The sequence below is a fragment of the Bubalus kerabau genome, chromosome 4 (genome assembly GCF_029407905.1).
Source record: "Bubalus kerabau isolate K-KA32 ecotype Philippines breed swamp buffalo chromosome 4, PCC_UOA_SB_1v2, whole genome shotgun sequence".
Lineage (NCBI taxonomy): Eukaryota > Metazoa > Chordata > Mammalia > Artiodactyla > Bovidae > Bubalus > Bubalus kerabau.
Genome location: NC_073627.1, coordinates 179942609 through 179964365, shown reverse-complemented (window position 1 = coordinate 179964365; position 21757 = coordinate 179942609). Strand labels below are relative to the sequence as shown.

At 42.9% G+C, this 21757-nt stretch overlaps 1 protein-coding gene across 2 annotated transcripts; it reads left to right on the top strand.

The window, feature by feature from the left end:
- Positions 1-1064: 1064 nt before the first annotated feature.
- Positions 1065-21712, top strand: PSMD5 (proteasome 26S subunit, non-ATPase 5). 2 transcript variants are annotated; one of them, XM_055579497.1, is made up of 10 exons: positions 1067-1331; positions 7526-7670; positions 8685-8798; positions 9226-9354; positions 10884-10993; positions 14743-14885; positions 15628-15819; positions 17384-17493; positions 17897-18037; positions 20865-21712. In XM_055579497.1, the coding sequence occupies exons 1-10, from the start codon at positions 1159-1161 to the stop codon at positions 21120-21122; spliced, it is 1515 nt and encodes a 504-aa protein (XP_055435472.1). In that variant the 5' UTR covers positions 1067-1158; the 3' UTR covers positions 21123-21712. The 2 variants fall into 2 exon arrangements, with proteins under 2 accessions (XP_055435473.1, XP_055435472.1); XM_055579498.1 differs by lacking the exon at positions 9226-9354 and having other exon boundaries at positions 1065-1331.
- Positions 21713-21757: the final 45 nt, after the last annotated feature.

The window sequence follows — 21757 nt, the reverse complement described above, 5'->3', positions numbered from 1 at the left end:
CAAAACAAGTGGAATTTGGGGTCTTCATAAAGCAGCAACGGGTTTATCATTTTGTCACCTGCGGCACTGACACGAAATGTAAGGGAAATCCTGTCCTTAGCGTCCTCTAAGTTTCCCGGATTTCTGTCTTTTCCCCCAAAAGTACACAAAGGCAAGCACTTCCAAAGCAGACTCATTTCCTTGATGTGAAGACCTACTGAGGTTAAAGCCTCTAGCTCTGATCAGTTTCTAGAGTTGCTTGGAATACGTGGGTGGTGACTGGGTATTTAACGGATCTTCCATCAAACTCGAATTTCGCAGTCTATAGTAATGTCTAAACTCAAACCACCCCTGGGTCGCATGAAAACTCATCTGGGTTGTCCTTGCCAGTGGTTTCCACCAGCTGCAAGTAAACCTGTTTGGCCTGGCTGCAGACAGCCTTCAGCGATCGCTGCCCCCCACCCCGCCCCCAATCCTAGACCCAAAAGATTAACTGAAGTTTCCATCTTCTCGATGTTTACATCCTTGGGAATGCACAGCACCTAGGAGCAGACGCGCGAAAAACTCTCCATGCTGGCCCCGACGGCCTTCTCGTTTTGCGTAAGGGTGTGCACGGCCCCACGTCGGTGTTACTCACGCCTTCTTACAGCTTCTCGAGAATTTTCATCTTCCAGAGGCCTTGACCCTTCGCCTCCTCTTAATACGTGTTTGGCCGGGGAGCAAGATGTTCACCGCCTCCGCTCCGCCCTGGCGGCCTAAGCCTCCACCACAGCCTGGTTTTAGAGCCAGGGGGCCGACAGCAAGGCCGTTTAACCTTCGGTTCGTTCGCATTCTCACCACTCCGCTTGCCGCACATTGACCCAGCCTTCGCTCTCAGTGCGACAGAAGCAACCAGACCAGAGACTCGGGCCCACTCTGTGGCACCCATGACGACGCACAGCTGCGACCCCGTAACTAGCAGCGACCCTAGTGAGCCACGGTATCGCGAGGCTTGGCAGCTCCCGGACGCGCGCGGCCCGGCAGCTGGGCAATGCTATTGGTGCGGCCGGGGCAATTTGGGCTCAGCCAAAACTTAAGGGAAGGGAGGCTGCGCCGGGCAGATCTCGCGAGGCTCGAAGAGGCGCCCCGCGAACTAGGAGCGGGGCGGGCTGACTGGCGAGCCCTGGCGGGAGGGGCATCATGGCGGCCCAGGCGCTGGCGCTCCTGAGGGAGGTTTCGCGGCTGGAGGCGCCGCTGGAGGAGCTGCGCGCTCTGCAGTCGCTGCTGCAGTCGGTGCCGCTCAGCGAGCTCCGCGAGCAAGCGGCGGAATTGCGCCTTGGCCCGCTTTTCTCCCTGCTCAACGAGAACCATCGGTGAGAGGACCCTGCAGCTTGAGCGGGGGAGAATGACACCCCTAAGTATGGAGCCGGGGATGGGGGGTGGTGACGGGGGAGGCTTTTCCCAGTCTCATTGAGGGCTGAACATAGATGAAATTTCAGAGAGGAAGGATCCAGGGCCGAGAGGCAATAGACGGGGTTCAAGTCCAGGCTCTGAGGTGTGCCCCTGACCGTCGTTTGGACTCGCTGCCTTCATCCTTGAAATAGGAGGCGAAAGGCAAGGTTGCCCATCTATAGGGAGGGCTCCTCCAACACGTATCCCAGTCCTTGACTTTCTCTCTCCTCTTTAGCAGAGGTCCTATCCTGGCGGCTTGGTAGGCTATGTCGATATTTTAAATTCACGTACTCTTGATCCCGTAATTCTTGTTACAGAAATTAACGTGCAGGTATACTCACACACAAAATGTACTGTATCTACACGTTTATTCACACAGAAGTTGACAGCAAAAGGCAAACAACTAGGAACAACCTGAATATCTATTAAAAGGAGATTCTTAAATTATGACATATGACTATGGAACAGTATGCAGCTGTTAGAAAAATTGAGTAGATATATCTATCTCTCTCTATATATGGACATAGATCTCTAATATATATTGCTGAATGAAAAAATTGTTGGAGTTTATAAATCCATTATATGTAATTTTTAAAAAAGAATTACAACCCTCTCACACCCACATGAACACTGGCCAGTGTAACATTAGAAATACCTGAAAGGTACATTAGAAGCTATTAATATGGAAATGGAACTTAGCATGGTAGGAAGGCATTTTACTTTTCATTTTATGTACATCTGTAGTATTTCATTTTTAAATGCTTTGTAATTGATCATCTGATAACCTAAAAGACTTAAAATGTTTGTGATCCAGAAATTTAAAAGTGACCTTCTTTTTTGAAAAGATAATGAATCACTGAGTCAAGACTGGGTGATTTCAGAGGACTTTTTTGGCTCTGACCTTCTAAGAGGTCTCTCTTTTTCATTTGTGTTATCCCTCCATTAATTCTGTTAGTCAACATTATTTAGACCTGCTTATTAAATCCCTCTTATATGTGCGTTTTATTTCAGGCCCTCATCTTCTCCCTCTTGCTAGACCTGTTGCATTAGTTTGATTTCTCATTATTCCCGAGTTTACTTTTCTAGTGTGTTCTTCCAACGTTGAAACCACGGTGAACTTCGCAGGTTGTTTGACTCCCAGCTTTTCCATGGTTTCCCAGTGCCTTCGGTGCAAAAGTAAGACTTGTCAGTCTGGCATCTGGACCCGTACAGTTTATTTTCACCCTGCTTTTCCAGCCTCATCATTTTTCTCCACTCTACACATATTTCATCTGCTCCAGCTGCCATGTGGCGATAATTACGGTTCCTTAAGCATGACTTGGCACTTTTCTAACTTTGTTTATGCCAGTCGTACTAACGGAAATACCTTCTTTCCTTCTCTCCAAATCTGTCCATCTTTTAAGGCCCAGATGAAGTGCCTTCCCCTCCAAAAAGTCTTTCCTGGTCACTCCAGTTGCAGTGACAGATCTCAGATCTCCTTAAGGACATGATGATTATTTCTCTTAAGGATACTTGATATTTTTGCCTTATGTTGTAATTCCATATGTGTTTCATTCTAGTTTGTAAATTCTTTGATGACAGGGGCCATATTTTGTTCATCTCTGCATCCCTCCTAGGGTGCAGCACATAATAAGATATATGCCAAATAAAAGATGCATAAATTTTAGACAGCCCAACTAGTCCAGCCACTTTATATTATAGATGAAGAGACTTTCAGTGGTCACACCATAAGTTAACACCAGGAATGCAAATGGGACTGAAATGGAGTGGAGTGTGAAGAATAAGGTCTGCGGGGGAGGTAGTTTGCTGGAAGGAGCAGTACTCTAGAAAACAGTGTCACTGGAAATTGAAAGACAGGGTAGTAGATACCACCTGCAACTTGTGGGAATAACTCTCTGTATATTGAATTGGCAATCTCTAGATATTTTTCTGTTTCTCTGGGCTATATATTGCTTCGGGATCTTTTCTCAGTTCAGTTCAGTTGCTCAGTCATGTCTGACTCTTTACGACCCCATGGACTGCAGCACACTAGGCTTCCCTGTCCATCACCAACTCCTGGGGCTTGCTCAAACTCATGTCCATTGAGTTGGTGATGCCATCCAATCATCTCATCCTCTGTTGTCCCCTTCTCCTCCTACCTTCAATCTTTCCCAGTATCAGGGTCTTTTCCAGTGAGTCAGTTCTTCGTATCAGGTGGCCAAAAGAGTGCAGCTTCAGCATCAGTCCTTCCAATGAATATTTAGGACTGATTTCCTTTAGGATGGACTGGTTGGATCTCCTTGCAGTCCATGGGACTCTCAAGAGTCTTCTCCAACACCACAGTTCAAAAGCATCAATTCTCCCGTGCTCAGCTTTTTTTATAGTCCAACTCTCACATTCATACATGACTGCTGGAAAAACCATAGCTGTGACTAGATGGACTTTTGTCGGCAAACTGATGTCTCTGGTTTTTAATATGCTGTCTAGGTTTGTCATAGCTTTTCTTCCAAGGAGCAAGTGTCTTAATTTCATGGCTGCAGTCACCATCTGCTGTGATTCACTGTTTCCATTGTTTCCCCCTCTGTTTGCCATGAAGTGATGGGACCGGATGCCATGATCTTAGTTTTTTAATGTTGAGTTTTAAGCCAACCTTTTCACTCTCCTCTTTCACTTTCATCAACAGGTTTTTTAGTTCCTCTTCACTTTCTGCCATAAGGGTAGTGTCATCTGCATATCTGAGGTTATTGATATTTCTCCCATCAATCTTGATTCCAGCTGGTGCTTCATCCAGCCAGGCATTTCTCATGATGTACTCTGCATGTACTCATCTCATACTCTAGCAAAGTAATGCTCAAAATTCTCTAAGCCAGGCTTCAATAGTACATGAACCATGAACTTCCAGATGTTCAAGCTGCATTTAGAAAAGACAGAGGAACCAGAGATCAAATTGCCAACATCTGCTGGATCATCGAAAAAGCAAGAGAGTTCCAGAAAAACATCTACTTCTGCCTTATTGACTATGCCAAAGCCTTTGACTGTGTGGATCACAACAAACTGTGGAAAATTCTTAAAGAGATGGGAATACCAGACCACCTGACCTGCCTCCTAAGAAATCTGTATGCAGGTCAAGAGGCAACAGTTAGAACTGGACATGGAACAACAGACTGGTTCCAAATAGGAAAAGGAGTACATCAAAGCTGTATATTGTCAACTTGCTTATTTAACTTATATGCAGACTACATCATGAGAAACGCTGGGCTGGAAGAAGCACAAGCTGGAATCAAGATTGCCAGGAGAAATATCAATAACCTCGATATGCAGATGATACCACCCTTATGGCAGAAAGTGAAGAGGAACCAAAGAGCCTCTTGATGAAAGTGAAAGAAGAGAGAGAAAAAGCTGGCTTAAAGCTCAACATTCAGAAAACTAAGATCACGGCATCCAGTCCCATCACTTCATGGCAAATAATGGGGAAACAATGGAAATAGTGACAGACTATTTTTTGGGGCTCCAAAATCACTGTAGATGGTGACTGCAGCCATGAAATTAAAAGACGCTTACTCCTTGGAAGGAAAGTTATGACCAACCTAGACAGCATATTCAAAAGCAGAGACATTACTTTGCCAACAAAGGTCTGTCTGGTCAAGGCTATGGTTTTTCCAGTGGTCGTGTATGGATGTGAGAGTTGGACTGTAAAGAAAGCTGAGCACCGAAGAATTGATGCTTTTGAACTGTGGTGTTGGAGAAGTCTCTTGAGAGTCCCTTGGACTGCAAGCTGCTGCTAAGTCGCTTCAGTCGTATCCGACTCTGTGCGACCCCATAGATGGCAGCCCACCAAGCTCTGCCATCCCTGGGATTCTCCAGGCAAGAACACTGGAGTGGGTTACCATTGCCTTTTCAAGCAGATCCACCCAATCCATCCTAAAGGAAATCAGTCCTGAATATTCATTGGAAGGACTGATGCTAAAGCTGAAACTCTAATACTTTGGCCACCTGATGCAAAGAACTGACTCCTTGGAAAAGACCCTGATGCTGGGAAAGATCGATGGCATGAGGAGAAGGGGACGACAGAGGATGAGGTGGTTGGATGACATCACAGACTCAATGGACATGAGTTTGAGAAAGCTCCGGGAGTTGGTGATAGACAGGGAAGCCTAGTGTGCTGCAGTCCATGGGGTCCCAAAGAGTCAGACACAACTGAGCAACTGAACTGAACTCTGCATATAAGTTAAATAAGCAGGGTGACAGTATACAGCCTTGTCATACTCCTTTCCCAATTTTGAACGAGTCGGTTGTTCCATGTCCCGTTCTAACTGACCACAGGTAAGGTGCTCTGGTATTCCCATCTCTCTAAGAATTTTCCATAGCTTGTTGTGATCCACACAGTCAGAGGCTTAATCATAGAAACCTATAGCCATTTGCAATCACTCTATTTCCCCCTCTCATCCCTCCTCCAGCCCCTGGCAAGCAGGGTCTATGAACACTGATGTACGGTTTTTGTGTGGACATACGTTTTGACTTATCTTGAGAATAAAAAAATTAACTACTCTCTTGGGCTTGATTGTACAAAGTGCAGTCACTAAGTTAAAAGGATACGTTCATTTGCTTTGAATTGCTGTGTGTTTCTGTGCTCAGTCATGTCTGACTCTTTGCAACCCCAAGGACTCTAGCTCTCTAGGCTCCCCTGTCCATGGAATTTTGCAGGCAAGAAAATTGGAGCAGGTCACCTTTTCCTTCTTCAGGGGATCTTCCTGACCCAGGGACTGAACCCGTGTCTCTTGCATCCCATGCATTGGCAGGCAGATTCTGCGCCACCTGTGGAGCCGTATATTACTATATTGCTTAATTCCCTTTTACACAGGCACAGTTTAACTATATACTCCTGTTAGTAGTATATAAGTGCCCATTTATTTGTACAGCCTATTAAGAGACAAGGAAATTACTCGTGAAACACCTCTATCTGCATCTGGTGGTCATCAAGTTCTGCTTCATTTGCCTCCTTAATAGCTCTTGAATCTTTTCCCTCTTTTCCTTTCTCACTGTTACTTCCTCGTTTTTGCTCATTTATCACCTCTCACCATCAAATAACTTCTAACTGAAAGTTTTTTCTCTAAAACTGATGCAGTGATTTCTACAAGTCAGATCTCATTGTGTTCCTTCTCTGCCTTAAAACCACTTAATGGCTTTCCGTTGCTTTCTAGGAAAAGGCTAGATTCCATAGCAGCATGTGAAAGACCTATCAGAGCCCAGCTTCTGTGCATCTTTCCTGTTTCACTTTTTGTTATTCATCCTTCTCCCCACTTCTCTCCCACCCTGTCATACCAAGTGACTTGTGGTTCCTTGAATGCATAACACTGTCTCATTCCTTTGTCTATTCCTTCGTGCTCACACCCCCTTTGCCTGGAACACTTCTCTTAGATAACTCCCATGTTTTCTTAAAGTTTCATTTAGGTGTTAACCTCTGGGGGGCCTTCTCTGAACCGCATCTTCTTTTCTGAGCTCCCTCAGCTTCTAGCCCTAACCTGTAGCCATTATCTGCCTGGATTATAGTTGCCTATTTTTCTGTGTCTTCCATTAAATGAGCTCCTTGAGATCAGAGAATATATCTTTTGCTTAGAGAGTATATATTATATATATATATATGTGTGTGTGTATATATATATCTAGCACAGACATGGTACAGAATAGATACTTAGTAAATGTTGAATAAATTAGTAGAAGTGGTCTTTCAAAGGGAAGTCTCTGTGCGGAGGAGAGCCTTATTAAGCATGGTGTCAGATATTAAGGTTGTTCAGTTCAGTCGCTCAGTCGTGTCCGACTCTTTGCGACCCCATGGACTGCAGCGCACCAGGCTTCCCTGTCCATCACCAACTCCCGGAGCTTGCTCAAACTCATGTCTATTGAGTCGGTGATGCCCTCCAACCATCTCATCCTCTGTCATCCCCTTCTACCTGCAGTCTTTCCCAGCATCAGGGTGTTTTCCAGTGAGTCATGTCTTCACATCAGGTGGCCAAAGGATTGGAGCTTCAGCATCAGTCCTTCCAATGAATATTCAGGACTGATTTCCTTTAGCATGAGGTTGTTACTTCCTACCTGGTAGGACAGGAACTGATGATATCCATGGTGTCTCCTTTAGGGAGCAGACTACTTTGTGTGTGTCCATCCTGGAGAGATTGCTGCAAGCTTTGGAGCCAGTTCATGTGGCCCGGAACCTCAGGGTTGACCTGCAGAGAGGACTGACTCACCCTAATGATTCTGTAAAAATCCTCACTCTGTCCCAGGTATGAATATTTCAGTAGCACGTAATGGAATCAACGTTTAGTGACCATCTGCCCTGGGCCAGGCTCTGTGCTGAGCGCCAGAGGCAGAGAGGTGAAGAAAATGCGTGCTCTCTCTGTCTGTAAGAATTGTCTAGTCTAGTGTGTGTAGCTGATTATAAATGCGGAATGCAAGCTGAAGAGCTTCCAATAAGCACCATCTGAATCAGTTTTTCGTCAAATACGGAGTTGCTTTTGTCAGACATTTTACCATATGATGTTAGTATATGGTAAAATGCCTGATACAAAAGCTATTAAATAAAGCCTGTTTCTCTCCTCCAAGGAGCCCCAAGTCTTAAAAAAAAGATTGCCATGGTAAGTCTTATTACAGTGACATGAATGAAGCACTGTTATAAAGGTCACTATTCCAACAAATTGGCAGCAACTCTTACCAGCGTGGTAACCAAACGTGCTACTGTTTGGGTGAAGAGCTGCTGCTGAGGATTATTGTGAAGGGACAGAAGCCGAGCAGTTAGTTATCCAAGAGATGTTCAGTTACTGTTCGTTCTTTTTTCCTCTTAAGTATTTATTCAGGAAAAGGGGAAGGTATCAAGTTACCCATTAACCATTTCCTTGCAGACACTCTGGCTTTACCTATTTAAGTTTCATTTAATCCTTATGATCCTGCAGCTAAGTGTTGCATTCCTATTTGACAGACAAAAAGTTAGGCTCACAGAAGTTATTTAATCTGCTCTCTCGATTAACCACTGAAAGCCGACAGAACTCGGATTTGTACTGTGTTCACTCACTGAGGCGTCTCAAACCTTAACTCTCCTGTGTTGCTTTTTTCTTTCAAAGATGTGACTGTGCCATCTGTGTGTTTGACTTTAATGAATCTGAGTCATTTGGAATTTTTAATGACTCATGGCTATAGTCAGTAACTCCTAAAATAACTGTACACTAAGGAAATTTGACTGTCATGTGTTTCCATGTTGCCCAGCCTTGGAAGAGTATTTCTGATTGTTTTTTTCCTTTCAGGTTGGAAGGATTGTTGAAAATTCTGATGCTGTTACTGAGATTCTAAATAATGGTGAATTACTGAAACAAATTGTTTATTGTATTGGTGGAGAGAATCTGTCAGTAGCTAAAACGGTGAGTCAGCTACATGCAGTGACGATGTCCTAAAAAACAGAAAGGCCTTCTGGATTGAGAGGTGAAGGTTTAGAATTAATAATTTGTGTAACTGAATTTGCAACTTCGTATTGATGGGATCAAATAAATAAATGGTTGTCAAAAAAAAAAAAGCTAGTAAACCCCTTTTATTTTCTAGAATACACATGTCTAAATTTTCCATCAGAGAGCTTACATAAGTTGTTTGGGTTGCTTGATAAGAAACTGTTTCTATTTTCTATTGAAAATACAGTGTATCTTTTCCAATTATAAGTAATTATACGTAAAATGTAGTGAATGCTCTTTGGATAAGGCGCATTCCATACACTAATTTTCACTTCAATCTTAGGAAGTAGAAAATACAGTTTGGCATTTTGACTACTTAAGAGATATTTTCTTTCCTTATAAGGCCATTAAATCCCTGTCAAGAATATCACTGACCCAAGCTGGACTGGAGGCTTTATTTGAAAGTAATCTGCTGGATGATTTGAAAAGTGTCATGAAAACAAATGACATTGTTCGGTATAGAGTGTATGAGGTAAGACTAAAAGCATACTCTCTGGTGCCTGTAGTTCAGAATGCGGTAGGGCTTACATAAAAAGGCAAGATGGCTCATTTGACATGTATTTATTGAGCCTGTAGTCTGTGTTAGGTCCTATACTAGGCGCTAGCAATGTAGAGGTGAACTCCCAGCCTAGTATGTGAGACAGTCACATAAAAAATATTTATATCGCCTGCAATGTTGGAGACCTGGGTTCTATCCCTGGGTTGGGAAGATCCCCTGGAGAAGGGAAAGGCTACCCACTCCAATATTCTGGCCTGGAGAATTCTACAGTCCATGGGTCACAAAGAGTCGGACACGACTGAGCGTCTTTGACTTTCACTAAGTACTATTGATATGATAGAGGAGATACCTTTGAAATTACACTTTGAAAAAATTAGTGTAGTAGTGGTAGTAAGAAGAAGCTTTGTATTGAGCAGTGTGCTAAATCCTCTCATCTATATTGTCTTCAATCTCACAGTAAACCCTATACTTCATTATCATTAATCTCACTATTAATGGAGTCATTTACCCAAGACCATTCAGTTAGTAGACTGTGTATTCAAAATGAACCTTCTATAGTCTAATTCCCTTTTCAGAACAGTCTTTGCATGTCTTAACATGTAAGAATCTTAGTTTTCCTTCTGTTTATATAGCCATTTCTTCTTGGTGTCCTGAATCCTTAACCTCTATTGAACTTTTAATTGTTGGGGTTTGTGAAGGCAAGCTAGGCTGTGCCCATGTTCAAAACAAAGCCCTGATTCTGTCCATTCACCTCATACCCCTAAAGAGACACAGCAGCAACAAATTGACCCTGTCTCACAGTCCACACAGCTGGATCTTGGCCCTCCAGCTCATTGTCTGCGGCCATGTCCTCCGTACCACATATCCATTCGGTCATCACACTGCGTCAGCTTTAGTGAAACCCACGCACTTCTCTTCATTGGCGTAGCTGCCACAGCCCCGGTCTTAAGCTCTCAGTGTCTGTCACCTGGAGCACTGGATTTCCACCCAAACAGGTCTGCCGGTTTGTTTTGTCACTGCTAGTCTGTTGCCACATGTAGTCAGAATGACCTTTTAAAAGTCGAAATCCGATTCTTTCGTTCCTCTGCTTAAAACCCTTGGTGTCCTAGATCTCTCGCTGAGCGCTCGGAACATACTTATTGAATGAGTAAGGGAATTACTGACGGATAGAATACATGAATGAATGAATGATTTTTACAATCTGTTTATTGTTGCCGACAGGGGCTTTTGTCCCAATTAATGGTTTCTTTTTGAAAAAGTCAAGATATGCCCAGGTATATGGAGTGTTTCTGTGCCAGAGTAATTTCTTATGAGTTCAACAAAGTTGTCCTACTTTTGGAGACAAATTATGGATTTTTAAAAATTCAGTTATATTAAGTATATATGTAATTTGTACCAGTGTATAATATACTTCCTAGCCCTGCATTTAACTTAAAATGCCATCTAACAAACAAGTTTGGTGCTCTTTTCACCTTTCTGCCTTTTCTGTTCTTTTCTCTCAGCTGATTGTGGAGATTTCTTCTGTGTCACCAGAGTCTCTGAACTACTGTACCACCAGTGGGTTGGTAACCCAGCTCCTCCGAGAACTGACTGGTGAGGATGTGCTGGTCAGGTATGTTGATGGAGAAAGTTCTTAAAGCAGAATGTCCTCTTCTGGAGAGCCAGAAGACAACCTCAGGACTTAGCATGACCTCCCCTGCCTGGATCCTATGCTCAGGTTGCAGTCTCATGACTGATGTATGTCCTGAAGAAGGGGCGTTTAGAACACGGCTCACCTTACATGATCACAATGTCCTGGAACTTAGCAAAGCCCTTCATGACTATTTAGCTCCTTTTGAATGACTGTCCCCTGTCCTTAGGCCTGTGTGCACTTTAGAAGGTGCCAACCACATGGCAACTGTCGTTTTGTATTACTTAACATGTTAGCATGCACATGGGGTGTGCGTGTGTGTGTGTGTGTGTGCACGCAAGCGCGCACGCATATATGGTTGTTCAGTCACTAAGTTGTGTCCGACTCTTTTGTGACCCCATGGACTATAGCCTTCCAGGCTCCTCTGTCCATGGAATTTCCCAGGCAAGAACACTGGAGTGGGTTGCCATTTCCTTCTCCATGGGATCTTCCCAATCCAGGGACTGAACCTGAGTCTCCTGCATTGATGGGTGAATTCTTTACCACTGTACCACCAGGGAAAGTAAAGTGAAAGTCACTCAGTTGTGTCTGATTCTTGGTAACCCCATGGACTGTAGTCCGTTAGGCTTCTCTGTCCATTGAATTCTCCAGACAAGAATATTGGAGTGGGTAGCCACATCTTTCTCCAGGGATCTTCCCGACCCAGGGATCGAACCCAGATTTTTTGCATTGCAGGTAGATTCTTTACTGTCTGAGCCACCAGGGAATCCCATGTGCATATATATATTTTTGTTTGTTTGTTTCTTTTGGCCATGCTGTGCAGCTTGTGGAATCTTAGTTCCCTGACCAGGGATTGAACCCAGGCCCTAGGCTGTGAAAGTGCTGACTCTTAACTACTGGACTAACAGAATTCCCGACATGCATATGTTTTGATATTGTTAAGTAATAGCACTACAGCATGACAGAATAAAACTTGGGACTCTTAAAAATGAGGGAGAGACTTGGTTTGCATGCATCTCTACTACTTAGTAGCTGTTTGACCTTAGATTATTGTAACCTTTCTGGACCTGAGTTTTCCTCATCTCCTCGATGACAACAACATGTATGCCAGCAAATTTGGAAAACTCAGCAGTGGCCACAGGACTGGAAAAGGTCAGTTTTCATTCCAATCCCAAAGAAAGGCAATGCCAAAGAATGCTCAAACTACCGCACAATTGCACTCATCTCACACGCTAGCAAAGTAATGCCCAAAATTCTCCAAGCCAGGCTTCAGCAATACGTGAACTGTGAACTTCCAGATGTTCAGTTCAGTTCAGTCACTCAGTCCGACTCTTTGCGACCCCATGAATTGTAGCACGCCAGGCCTCCCTGTCCATCACCAACTCCTGGAGTTCACTCAAACTCAACGTCCATCAAGTCCGTGATACCATCCAGCCATCTCATCCTCTGTCGTCCCCTTCTTCTCCTGCCCCCAATCCCTCCCAGCATCAGAGTCTTTTCCATTGAGTCAGCTCTTCGCATGAGGTGGCCAAAGTACTGGAGTTTCAGCCTTAGCATCATTCCTTGCAAAGAACAAGCTGGTTTCAAAAAAGGCAGAGGAACCAGAGATCAAATTACCAACATCTGATGGATCATCGAAAAAGCAAGAGAGTTCCAGAAAAATATCTATTTCTGCTTTATTGACTATGCCAAAGCCTTTGACTGTGTGGATCATAATAAACTGTGAAAAATTCTGAAAGAGATGGGAATACCAGACCACCTGACCTGACTCTTGAGAAACCTGTATGCAGGTCAGGAAGCAACAGTTAAAACTGGACATGGAACAACAGACTGGTTCCAAAGAGGAAAAGGAGTACGTCAAAGCTGTATATTGTCACCCTGCTTATTTAACTTATATTCAGACTGCATCATGAGCAATGCTGGGCTGGAGGAAGCACAAGCTGGAATCGAGATTGCCGGGAGAAATATCAATAACCTCAGATATGCAGATGACACCACCCTCATGGCAGAAAGTGAAGAAGAACTAAAGAGCCTCTTGATGAAAGTGAAAGAGGAGAGTGAAAAAGCTGGCTTAAAGCTCAACATTCAGAAAACTAAGATCATGGCATCCGGTCCCATCACTTCATGGCAAATAAATGGGGAAACAGTGGAAACAGTGGCTGACTCTTTGTTTGGGCTCCAGAATCACTGCAGATGGTGACTGCAGCCATGAAATTAAAAGACACTTACTCCTTGGAAGAAAAGTTATAAACAACCTAGACAGCATATTAAAAAGCAGAGACATTACTTTGCCAACAAAGGTCTGTCTAGTAGTCACGGCTATGGTTTTTCCAGTGTTCATGTATGGATGTGAGAGTTGGACTATAAAGAAAGCTGAGCACCGAAGAATTGATGCTTTTGAACTGTGGTGTTGGAGAAGACTCTTGAGAGTCCCTTGGACTGCAAGGAGATCCAACCAGTCCATCCTAAAGGAGATCAGTCCTGAGTGTTCATTGGAAGGACTGATGTTGAAGCTGAAACTCCAATACTTGGCCACCTCATGCGAAGAGCTGACTCATTTGAAAAGACTGATGCTGGGAAAGATTGAGGGCAGGAGGAGGAGGGGACGACAGAGGATGAGATGGTTGGATGGCATCACCGACTCAATGGACATGAGTTTGGGTAGACTCCAGGAGCTGGTGATGGACAGGGAGGCCTGGCGTGCTGCAGTCCATGGGGTCACAAAGAGTCAGACACGACTGAGCGACTGAACTGAACTGAACTTGTTGACAACTCTGTAAATGTTGTCATTTACAACATTAAATGTGAAGGACAACTCTGAAAATGAGGATTAAGTGAATTAACCATAGAGACCAGTACAATGGCTGATACAGGCTCTATATTGAGAAATGTTAATTCCAGTCTCTATTCCCAGCTCCCTACTCCTCCCTGAGTCCCCTTTGATATCTGCCAAGTGCTTCCTTGGATATTCCGCAGTTTACCAATACCTCCTCACTCTTAAACACTTGGTTTGTTTCAAATATTTTGCTATTATAAGAGTACTGTAGTTACCTTTGTGTGCACAGGACTTTGTTTTCCTTTTCTTAAATGATTTTCTGATTGTCCTCTGTTCTTTAAACCTGACTGAATTTGTTAAACTCACATGTATAAAGCAGTCCTCAGTTAACCCTGTCTCAAAGCATTGGAGTTACGTTGTTTCAGAGCTTTCATGATAAGGAAATTATTTTGTTAAGTTTCTTTAACTTAGTATCAGAGTTAGTGACATAGGAAAAAAACTTGCAAGTAGTCAGTTAATATACCTTAGGATCAGCTATAGAAGTACTTGTTTTAGTTAATTGAGGAAGTTCGTTCATGGTTAGGCTTTAAATGATACCAAAGAATTATTTTTTAAATATGTGGTAGAGGTAATTGTGTTTAAAAAAAAGTCATGTTTGACATTTCAAAATAAAACACAGGTTTAGAAACTCTTTGAGGAGGGTTGTGTTATAATGGAAACAAGCAGCAGCCTTGGGCCTCGAATCAGAAGAGCTCAGTTTGAGTCATAACTGCCTCGGAAAAACAGTACGATTGTGATTCTGGACAAGTTACAATTTTCTCATCCTTCTGTCCTCATCTGAAAAGGAGATCCAGGATCATTGACCTTTGACATTTGGTGGGAAGAATTAAATAAAATAACCTGTATGAAAGCAGTTTATAAACTGTCGGTCACATGCAAAACCTTGGCGTTTCAGAGCCACCTGTATAGAAATGGTGACGTCGCTGGCCTGTACTCACCATGGACGACAGTACCTTGCTCAGGAAGGAGTCGTCGATCAGATTTCTAACATAATTGTCGGGGCAGATGCAGACCCTTTCTCTGGCTTCTATTTGCCAGGTAAGAAATACTTGTGGAAACGACAGCCTGTGTTTTGATTCAGAATTAATCTTGGACAGGGGAAGCCAAGCATTGTTTTCTTTAGAGCCAGTTTCCTCTAGATGATGCCCACGGGCCCTTAATGAAGTGGAATTTATTGCTCTGGGAGCCACATGCTGCTGATTCTGATTTTCTAGAAAAGTTGCTATTTAGAGCATTAGGATGTTTCCCTTGACCCTTAGCCAAAAGAGTCATAAATAAAACTACCAGAATGACGTTTAGAGTATGTTTCACAGATTTGTCAAAGCTTGAGTTGAAATCTTTAATATAGAATTGTTCTAGTCATTCTATTGTAGGACATGGTTGGTTACTTTTTCTTGAGCACATTCAGAAATTGAAGGTTTATTTTAGAGAGCCTTGCTTGTTTTATTAATGAACATCTCTGTTTAAAGTTTTCTTCCTGAAAATGAGTGCAGACTTGCCTTCCTCTGACCACACAGGCCCTCGTTCTCTCTTCTCCTTTCTTCGGTGACAGTGCTCGGTGTCGGGACTGAGACCAGCGGGCAGCTGGGCCTCTGCTCCCGCGGGGCCGCACAGGTCCTTCAGTGTCTTCTCGTGGCCTGTCTGATTTCTGGGCAGCACAGCACCATAACCTTTCTCCCCTTTGTGGCCTGAAGGTTGTTACTGTCCTGAGAAAATGTGGGGCCCACAATTTGTGTTGTCTTCTTTCTCTATTAAAATACATTCTTCTAAATATCTTCAGGGTTTGTGAAGTTCTTTGGAAACCTGGCCATAATGGATAGTCCTCAACAGATCTGTGAGCGTTATCCTATCTTTGTGGAAAAGGTCTTTGAAATGACAGAAAGTCAGGACCCCACCATGATTGGTGTAGCAGTGGACACGATTGGAATTCTGGGATCCAATGTTGAAGGAAAACAAGTTTTACAGAAAACAGGTTGGTATGACTTGTTTTGGTTTTCCTTAAGGTGCTCTTTTTTAAAAAATAAGAATTCATTTGCTGCTATGCTTAACTTCATTGTAGAAGCTGCTTTTATAGGACAGTCTTCTTACCATGACCTGCAACTAACCCCTAAAAAGTCTCATAATTATTACTGGATTTTTTTTTAGCTTGGCTGGATCAAATACTGTTTCCCTTCTACATCTTCTTAAATAGTATTCATGGTACAGAGACTGTAGTCTGGAGTCAGAAAGACCTGGCTTTATGTCTCAGTTCTAACATTGACGTAGCCTTTTCAGCTTCTCGTACTCACTTCACTGCTCGCGGCTTCATTTTCCTCATATATAAAAACAGCATAACAGCTGTTAATATTTCTCAGGGTTGTTCATATTTAATGAAAAGACACATTTGTTTAATATTTATATGTCAAGGAAGGTAAACAAAACATGTTACAAGATTTTATGCCAAGATTGATACTTTCATGGCACATCCATGGGTATCTTGCAAGTACTATGAATTCCACGCACAAAAAAAATGCACAACACTGTTAAAACCCTTGAGAAATAGATGTTAAAAATTATTAATACATGTGCCGTCATGTTTCATAGCTGGTATCCATGTTATGTGTGCGTTTCTCGGCGCTGGTGCCTGAAACATGCAAGCTGCTGCCGTGGTGCAGGGCGCGCCGCTGCCGCTTATTTCACAGATGAAGTGGCCGAGGCTCAGACACGTTACGACAAGTGTTAAGATCATTCCGATTGCGGGGCAGCTGCTACTCAAATCCAGGTCCACTGATCCCAGATCTCGGTACTTTTATTGCATATGAAATCTCATTGTTCACTTAACACCCATTAGGATGGCTATTGTAATGTTGTTTTTTTAAACAAAATGAGTGTTGACAAAATAACAAAGATGTGAAAAATGGGAAGCTTGTGCACATCTGGTGGGAATCTAGAATGGTGCAGCTGCTGTGGAAACTATGATGGTTCCTCAAAAAATTAAACATAGAATTACCATATGGTCCAGCGATGCCACTTCTAGGTATATACACCCAAAAGAATTGAGAGCAGGGACTTAAATAGATACACCTGTGCTCGTTAATAGCATTGTTCACAGTAACCACAAAGGGTAGAAACGAGTCACTGATGAATGAGTGGATAAACAGACGTGGTGCATATGCATCCAAAGGAACATTATTCGGTCTTGAAAAGGAATGCAGTGCTGACACATGCCGCAGCACGGGGGCCTTGAAGACGCGGTGCCAAGGGAAACGAGCCAACACAAAAAGACGTTCTGTATGATCGCGCTGATGCAGCGTACCTGGAATGTCAGATTCACAGAGACAGGAAGTGGAATGGTGGTTACCAGGGGACATGGGGCAGGGGGCAAAGGGAAGTTGTTATTTAATGAGTGCAGTTTGAGGGGATAATAAAGCTCTAGAGGTGGGTGGGATAATGGTTGCACAACAATGTGAATGTATCCTTTTAAAAATGGATAAAGTGATAAATTTTATGTTACATGTATTTTACCACAATAAAAAGTATCTTGTTTTTCTTCACAGGAACTCGCTTTGAACGCTTGCTCATGAAAATAGGATATCAAGCAAAGAATGCCTCAACAGAGCTCAAAATGAGATGTTTGGATGCACTGTCATCTCTTTTTTATTTACCAGTAAGTGGTTTGGGAAATTAACAGAGGACAGTGGGATATTTGGGGGAGAATAAATCTGTATAATACCAGTTAACTTACTCTAAATTTCGACCAAATAAATGCCATCTTTCTCACTCTTAGTGAAAGAAGATATCCTTCATTATATGACTAGTGGCATTTTTTTAAGTTAAAATGGAATCATAGAGTATTAGAGCTGGAGAGGACCCTAGAGATTGCTTAATCAACCCCATCAAAACAAAATTAAAAAGCAAGCCAAAACAAATCTGGGGAAGTCAGGGCTGTGTTTGGGGAAGAGTGCTCCAGACTTGGCAGAGACCAGACAGCTGGCTAATGGCAGGGTGTGATCCGAACCCAGGTTTCCTCACTTCCTAATGTCTTGAGATTTGCCTTTTGTTTCATGTAGCCTGAGCAGCAGACTGACGACCTCCTGAGGATGACAGAGTCCTGGTTTTCTTCTTTATCTCGGGACCCACTGGAGCTCTTCCGTGGCATCAGTAATCAACCCTTTCCTGAACTACACTGTGCTGCCTTAAAAGTGTTCACGGTAGGCAGCCTGTTCTTTTCCAGATGCCCTTCTGGGACTCTGCTCCTTCAACACTTGAGTACTTACAGTGAGCCCATAAGTTTCTGCCCTCTGCTGTTAGCGCAGACTAATGAGGGAGACAAATGTGTGAACAGATGGTTTCGGTGAAAGCTATTAGGTGCTGTGGCAAATGTTTGGGGGTGCTCAGGGATCACAGAATTAACTCCAGATTCCTTACCTGCCATCAAGCAAGCCCTTACTGTCCTAGCCCTGGTCTTCCCACAGCCTAATTTCCTGCCATTCCCTTTTGGTCCTGGATGCTCTAGTGATAAAAGAGACTGCTCCCATCATATCTCTGGACCTTCATGTATTCTCTGCTGCTGCTGCTGCTAAGTCACTTCAGTCATGTCCGACTCTGTGCGACCCCATAGACGGCAGCCCACCAGGCTCCCCCGTCCCTGGGATTCTCCAGGCAAGAACACTGGAGTGGGTTGCCGTTTTCTTCTCCAATGCATGAGAGTGAAAAGTGAAAGTGAAGTCACTCAGTTGTGTCCGACTCTTAGTGACCTCATGGACTGCAGCCTACCAGGCTCCTCCGTCCATGGGGTTTTCCAGGCAGGAGTGCTGGAGTGGGGTGCCATTGCCTTCTCCATATTCTCTGCAGGCAGCACTCTTCCCTGACTCTGCTTGTTAACTTCTATTTATTCTTCCAAGGGCTAGCTCAGATATCTTTTCAGCAAGCTTTGCCCAAACTCATAAGGTTGACTTCAGCATTGCTGACTTTCCTACTTTGCATTTCCTAATTTATTCAGCAAATATTTATTGAGCTTCTATGTTAGGTTCTGGGGATGTAACAGTGAACAAAATAGACAAGACCTTCCTTTCGTGTAGCTCCCTGTCTGTGGAGGGACCTGGGCAGTAAATATATAGTTAATTGTATAGTTGTGGTGAGGGTTATGCCTCTGTGTTTTATTTATTACACTTGTTGAAAATGTTTATTTGTTGACCTGTTAACAGGGTTTATTGAAAAATAGGAACCATATCTGATTTAAGTTTGTAGCTTCAGCACTTACTGTGGTTCCCTGGGCTGGTGAAAATGTGGTAATACGCCCTTTAGTAATCTCATCAGTGGCATCTCAGGTAGCATGCTGGGCCTGGAGAGGGAAGGAGCAGGAGAGGGGCGGCCAGACAGGGAAGGCGTCCTCCAGGATGTGCGACAGTCTGCGTCTTGAAGGACACAGAGTACCTGCCAGCTTCAAGAATGCAGTTTTTAGACTGTTTCACTCTTGTTAGTAGCCACTGTGATGGGCACTTTGGCTCCTGCACTGGTATTCTTGTTTTAGTCCGTAAGTCGCGTTTGGCTCTTTTGTGACCCCATGGATTGTAACTTGCCAGGCCCCTCTGTCCATGGGATTCTCCAGGCCAGAATACTGAAGTGCGTTGCCATTTCTATTTCTAGGGGCTCTTCCCAGGGATCTAACCCACATCTCCTTCATTGATGGAGCCACCTGGGAAGCCCATTCTCTTTATTGCTTTATTTTTTCCTAGTCTTCTACCTTATGCTTCACTTATTCAGCCATAGTTGTAGAAATAATTTTTGATGTACTGGTTGGGGCAGCTGTTTTTATTTCAAACCCCCCATCCTCAAATATTGTTGAACAGGCTGATGATTCTCACACTGAAAGGTTTGTTGTGATGCAGAGTCTCAGCCAGCGGCTCTGGGACACAGCCTGAGATCCTTAGTTTCTAACAAGTTCCCAGCTGATGCTGATGCTGACGGGCTGCGGAGCACCTTTTGAAGGGAAGAGACAGGCTGTAAACTTGATTGTTCCTTGTTAAAATATAGTAGTGAGGTTTTAAAAAACATTTTTAATTATAAAAGTTGCTTATTCATTACTTTTAAATTTGGAAAAGATTGAGAAGCAGCAGGTTTTTAAAGCACACAGCACTCCTGTTTGGTGTGCTTCGCCTCAGTGCTGGTGTCAGCGTTGGTGTTAGAGTCTGACTGTGTATTGGGGATACGTTCAGACACACGGTCACACTTGCTGCCTCGGCCCGCCTCACTTCCCCTTCCTCGCGTTCTCAGTGTTTGCACTGTCGTGAGTTCAGGGTTTACAAGCGCGTGTGTGATTTCATACTTGTACTGCTTATGCATATATCCTTAAAATACAGTATTTCAAATATGATTGAACTTTACAAATGCTATCATGCTCTTCATATCATTCTGCAACTTGCTTTTTCTCTTTAGCATTATGTTTTTAAGATTTGTCCGTACTAAAAGAGGCAGTTGGAAAGTCATCAGCATTTCATTGTGTAGCCGCAATGTGTCATTCTCCAGTAGATGAAGATTTAGATAGCATCTATCACAAATGATGCTGCAATGAACATTCTCTAAAATACACTCTTATGCACATGAATGAGTTTCTTTAGGGTAGTCTTTTCTTCTCTAGTCTTTCATTTTTCCATCTTTGTAATTATGCCATGTGTGTAATTTGGATCTATTTTTTTCATATAACAGATTTACCTATCTTTATAAACATTATTCTTAATATATACTTAATTTTTAATTTTTCATTGCTAGATACCATAATTTACTGACCCATCTTCCCACTATAAGGGATTTATAGTGTACCTTTCACGCTGTAATGAGCATGTCTGTACACAAAACTTTAAAAAATATTTTGAGTATTTTCTTAAGTTAGAGTTTTAGGAGGAATTTACTTAGGTAAAAAGTAACATTTTTAATGTTTGTGTTACCAGATTTTTTCTAAGGTTTGTGCCATTCCATTAACACACCTAACTTCTTAAGGCTCAGACGAATTGTGTTCTTTATCCCCTTCCATTTCAGGCCATTGCAAACCAACCCTGGGCTCAGAAGCTTATGTTTAACAGTCCAGGTTTTGTAGAGTATGTGATGGATCGGTCCGTGGAGCATGACAAAGCTTCAAAGGATGCTAAGTATGAACTGGTGAAAGCACTTGCCAATTCCAAGACAATTGCAGAAATCTTTGGGAACCCAAATTACTTGAGGCTCAGGACTTACCTGAGTGAAGGTCCATACTACGTGAAACCTATTTCCACAACAGCAGTGGAAGGAGCGGAATGACTTCTTCCAGAGCCTAGACCCTTTATTGACCAAAATTTCTCCTAAGGCATTTGACTCCATCTGTATTCTTCAAAACAGAAACTGCCCCCGCCCCCCCAGAACTATCATGGAGTATCTAATATAACTTTATCACCCACATTTGTTGTCTTTCCGCATTGAAACTCAGTGTAAAACCAGGAAAGCAGGCAGACTTCGTCATAATTGAACCAGATGTTTCTCAGATTCCTTTTACTGCCTTAGTCTCTGCAAGAAGATGGAAGTTTTGTTCTCCTCCCAAAGAAATTTCATGGACTTACTCTCTGTCTTATTTTAAAATCCACTTTAACTAAAATGGAACCAAATTGTTTCTGAATTGTTTTCATCCCTGCCCCCTCACCTTTTTTCGGGTTTTTTTTGGGGTTTCGGGTTTTCTTTTCTCCCTACTGATTCTACTTTCAAAGTCTTGGATATTTAATATTCTTTGAAAAACAAGTAATATGCAATCTTAAAATTATGTTCCCTATACTAAGAATAAATACTTTTAATAAGATCTCTTGATTTTTTGTTACTATTATTCCTTTGAAAAATAAAAAATAAATCTTTTGAAGATGTTTCTAGTGTTCCTTGATGCCCTTTTTGCTGTTTATCAATGCATT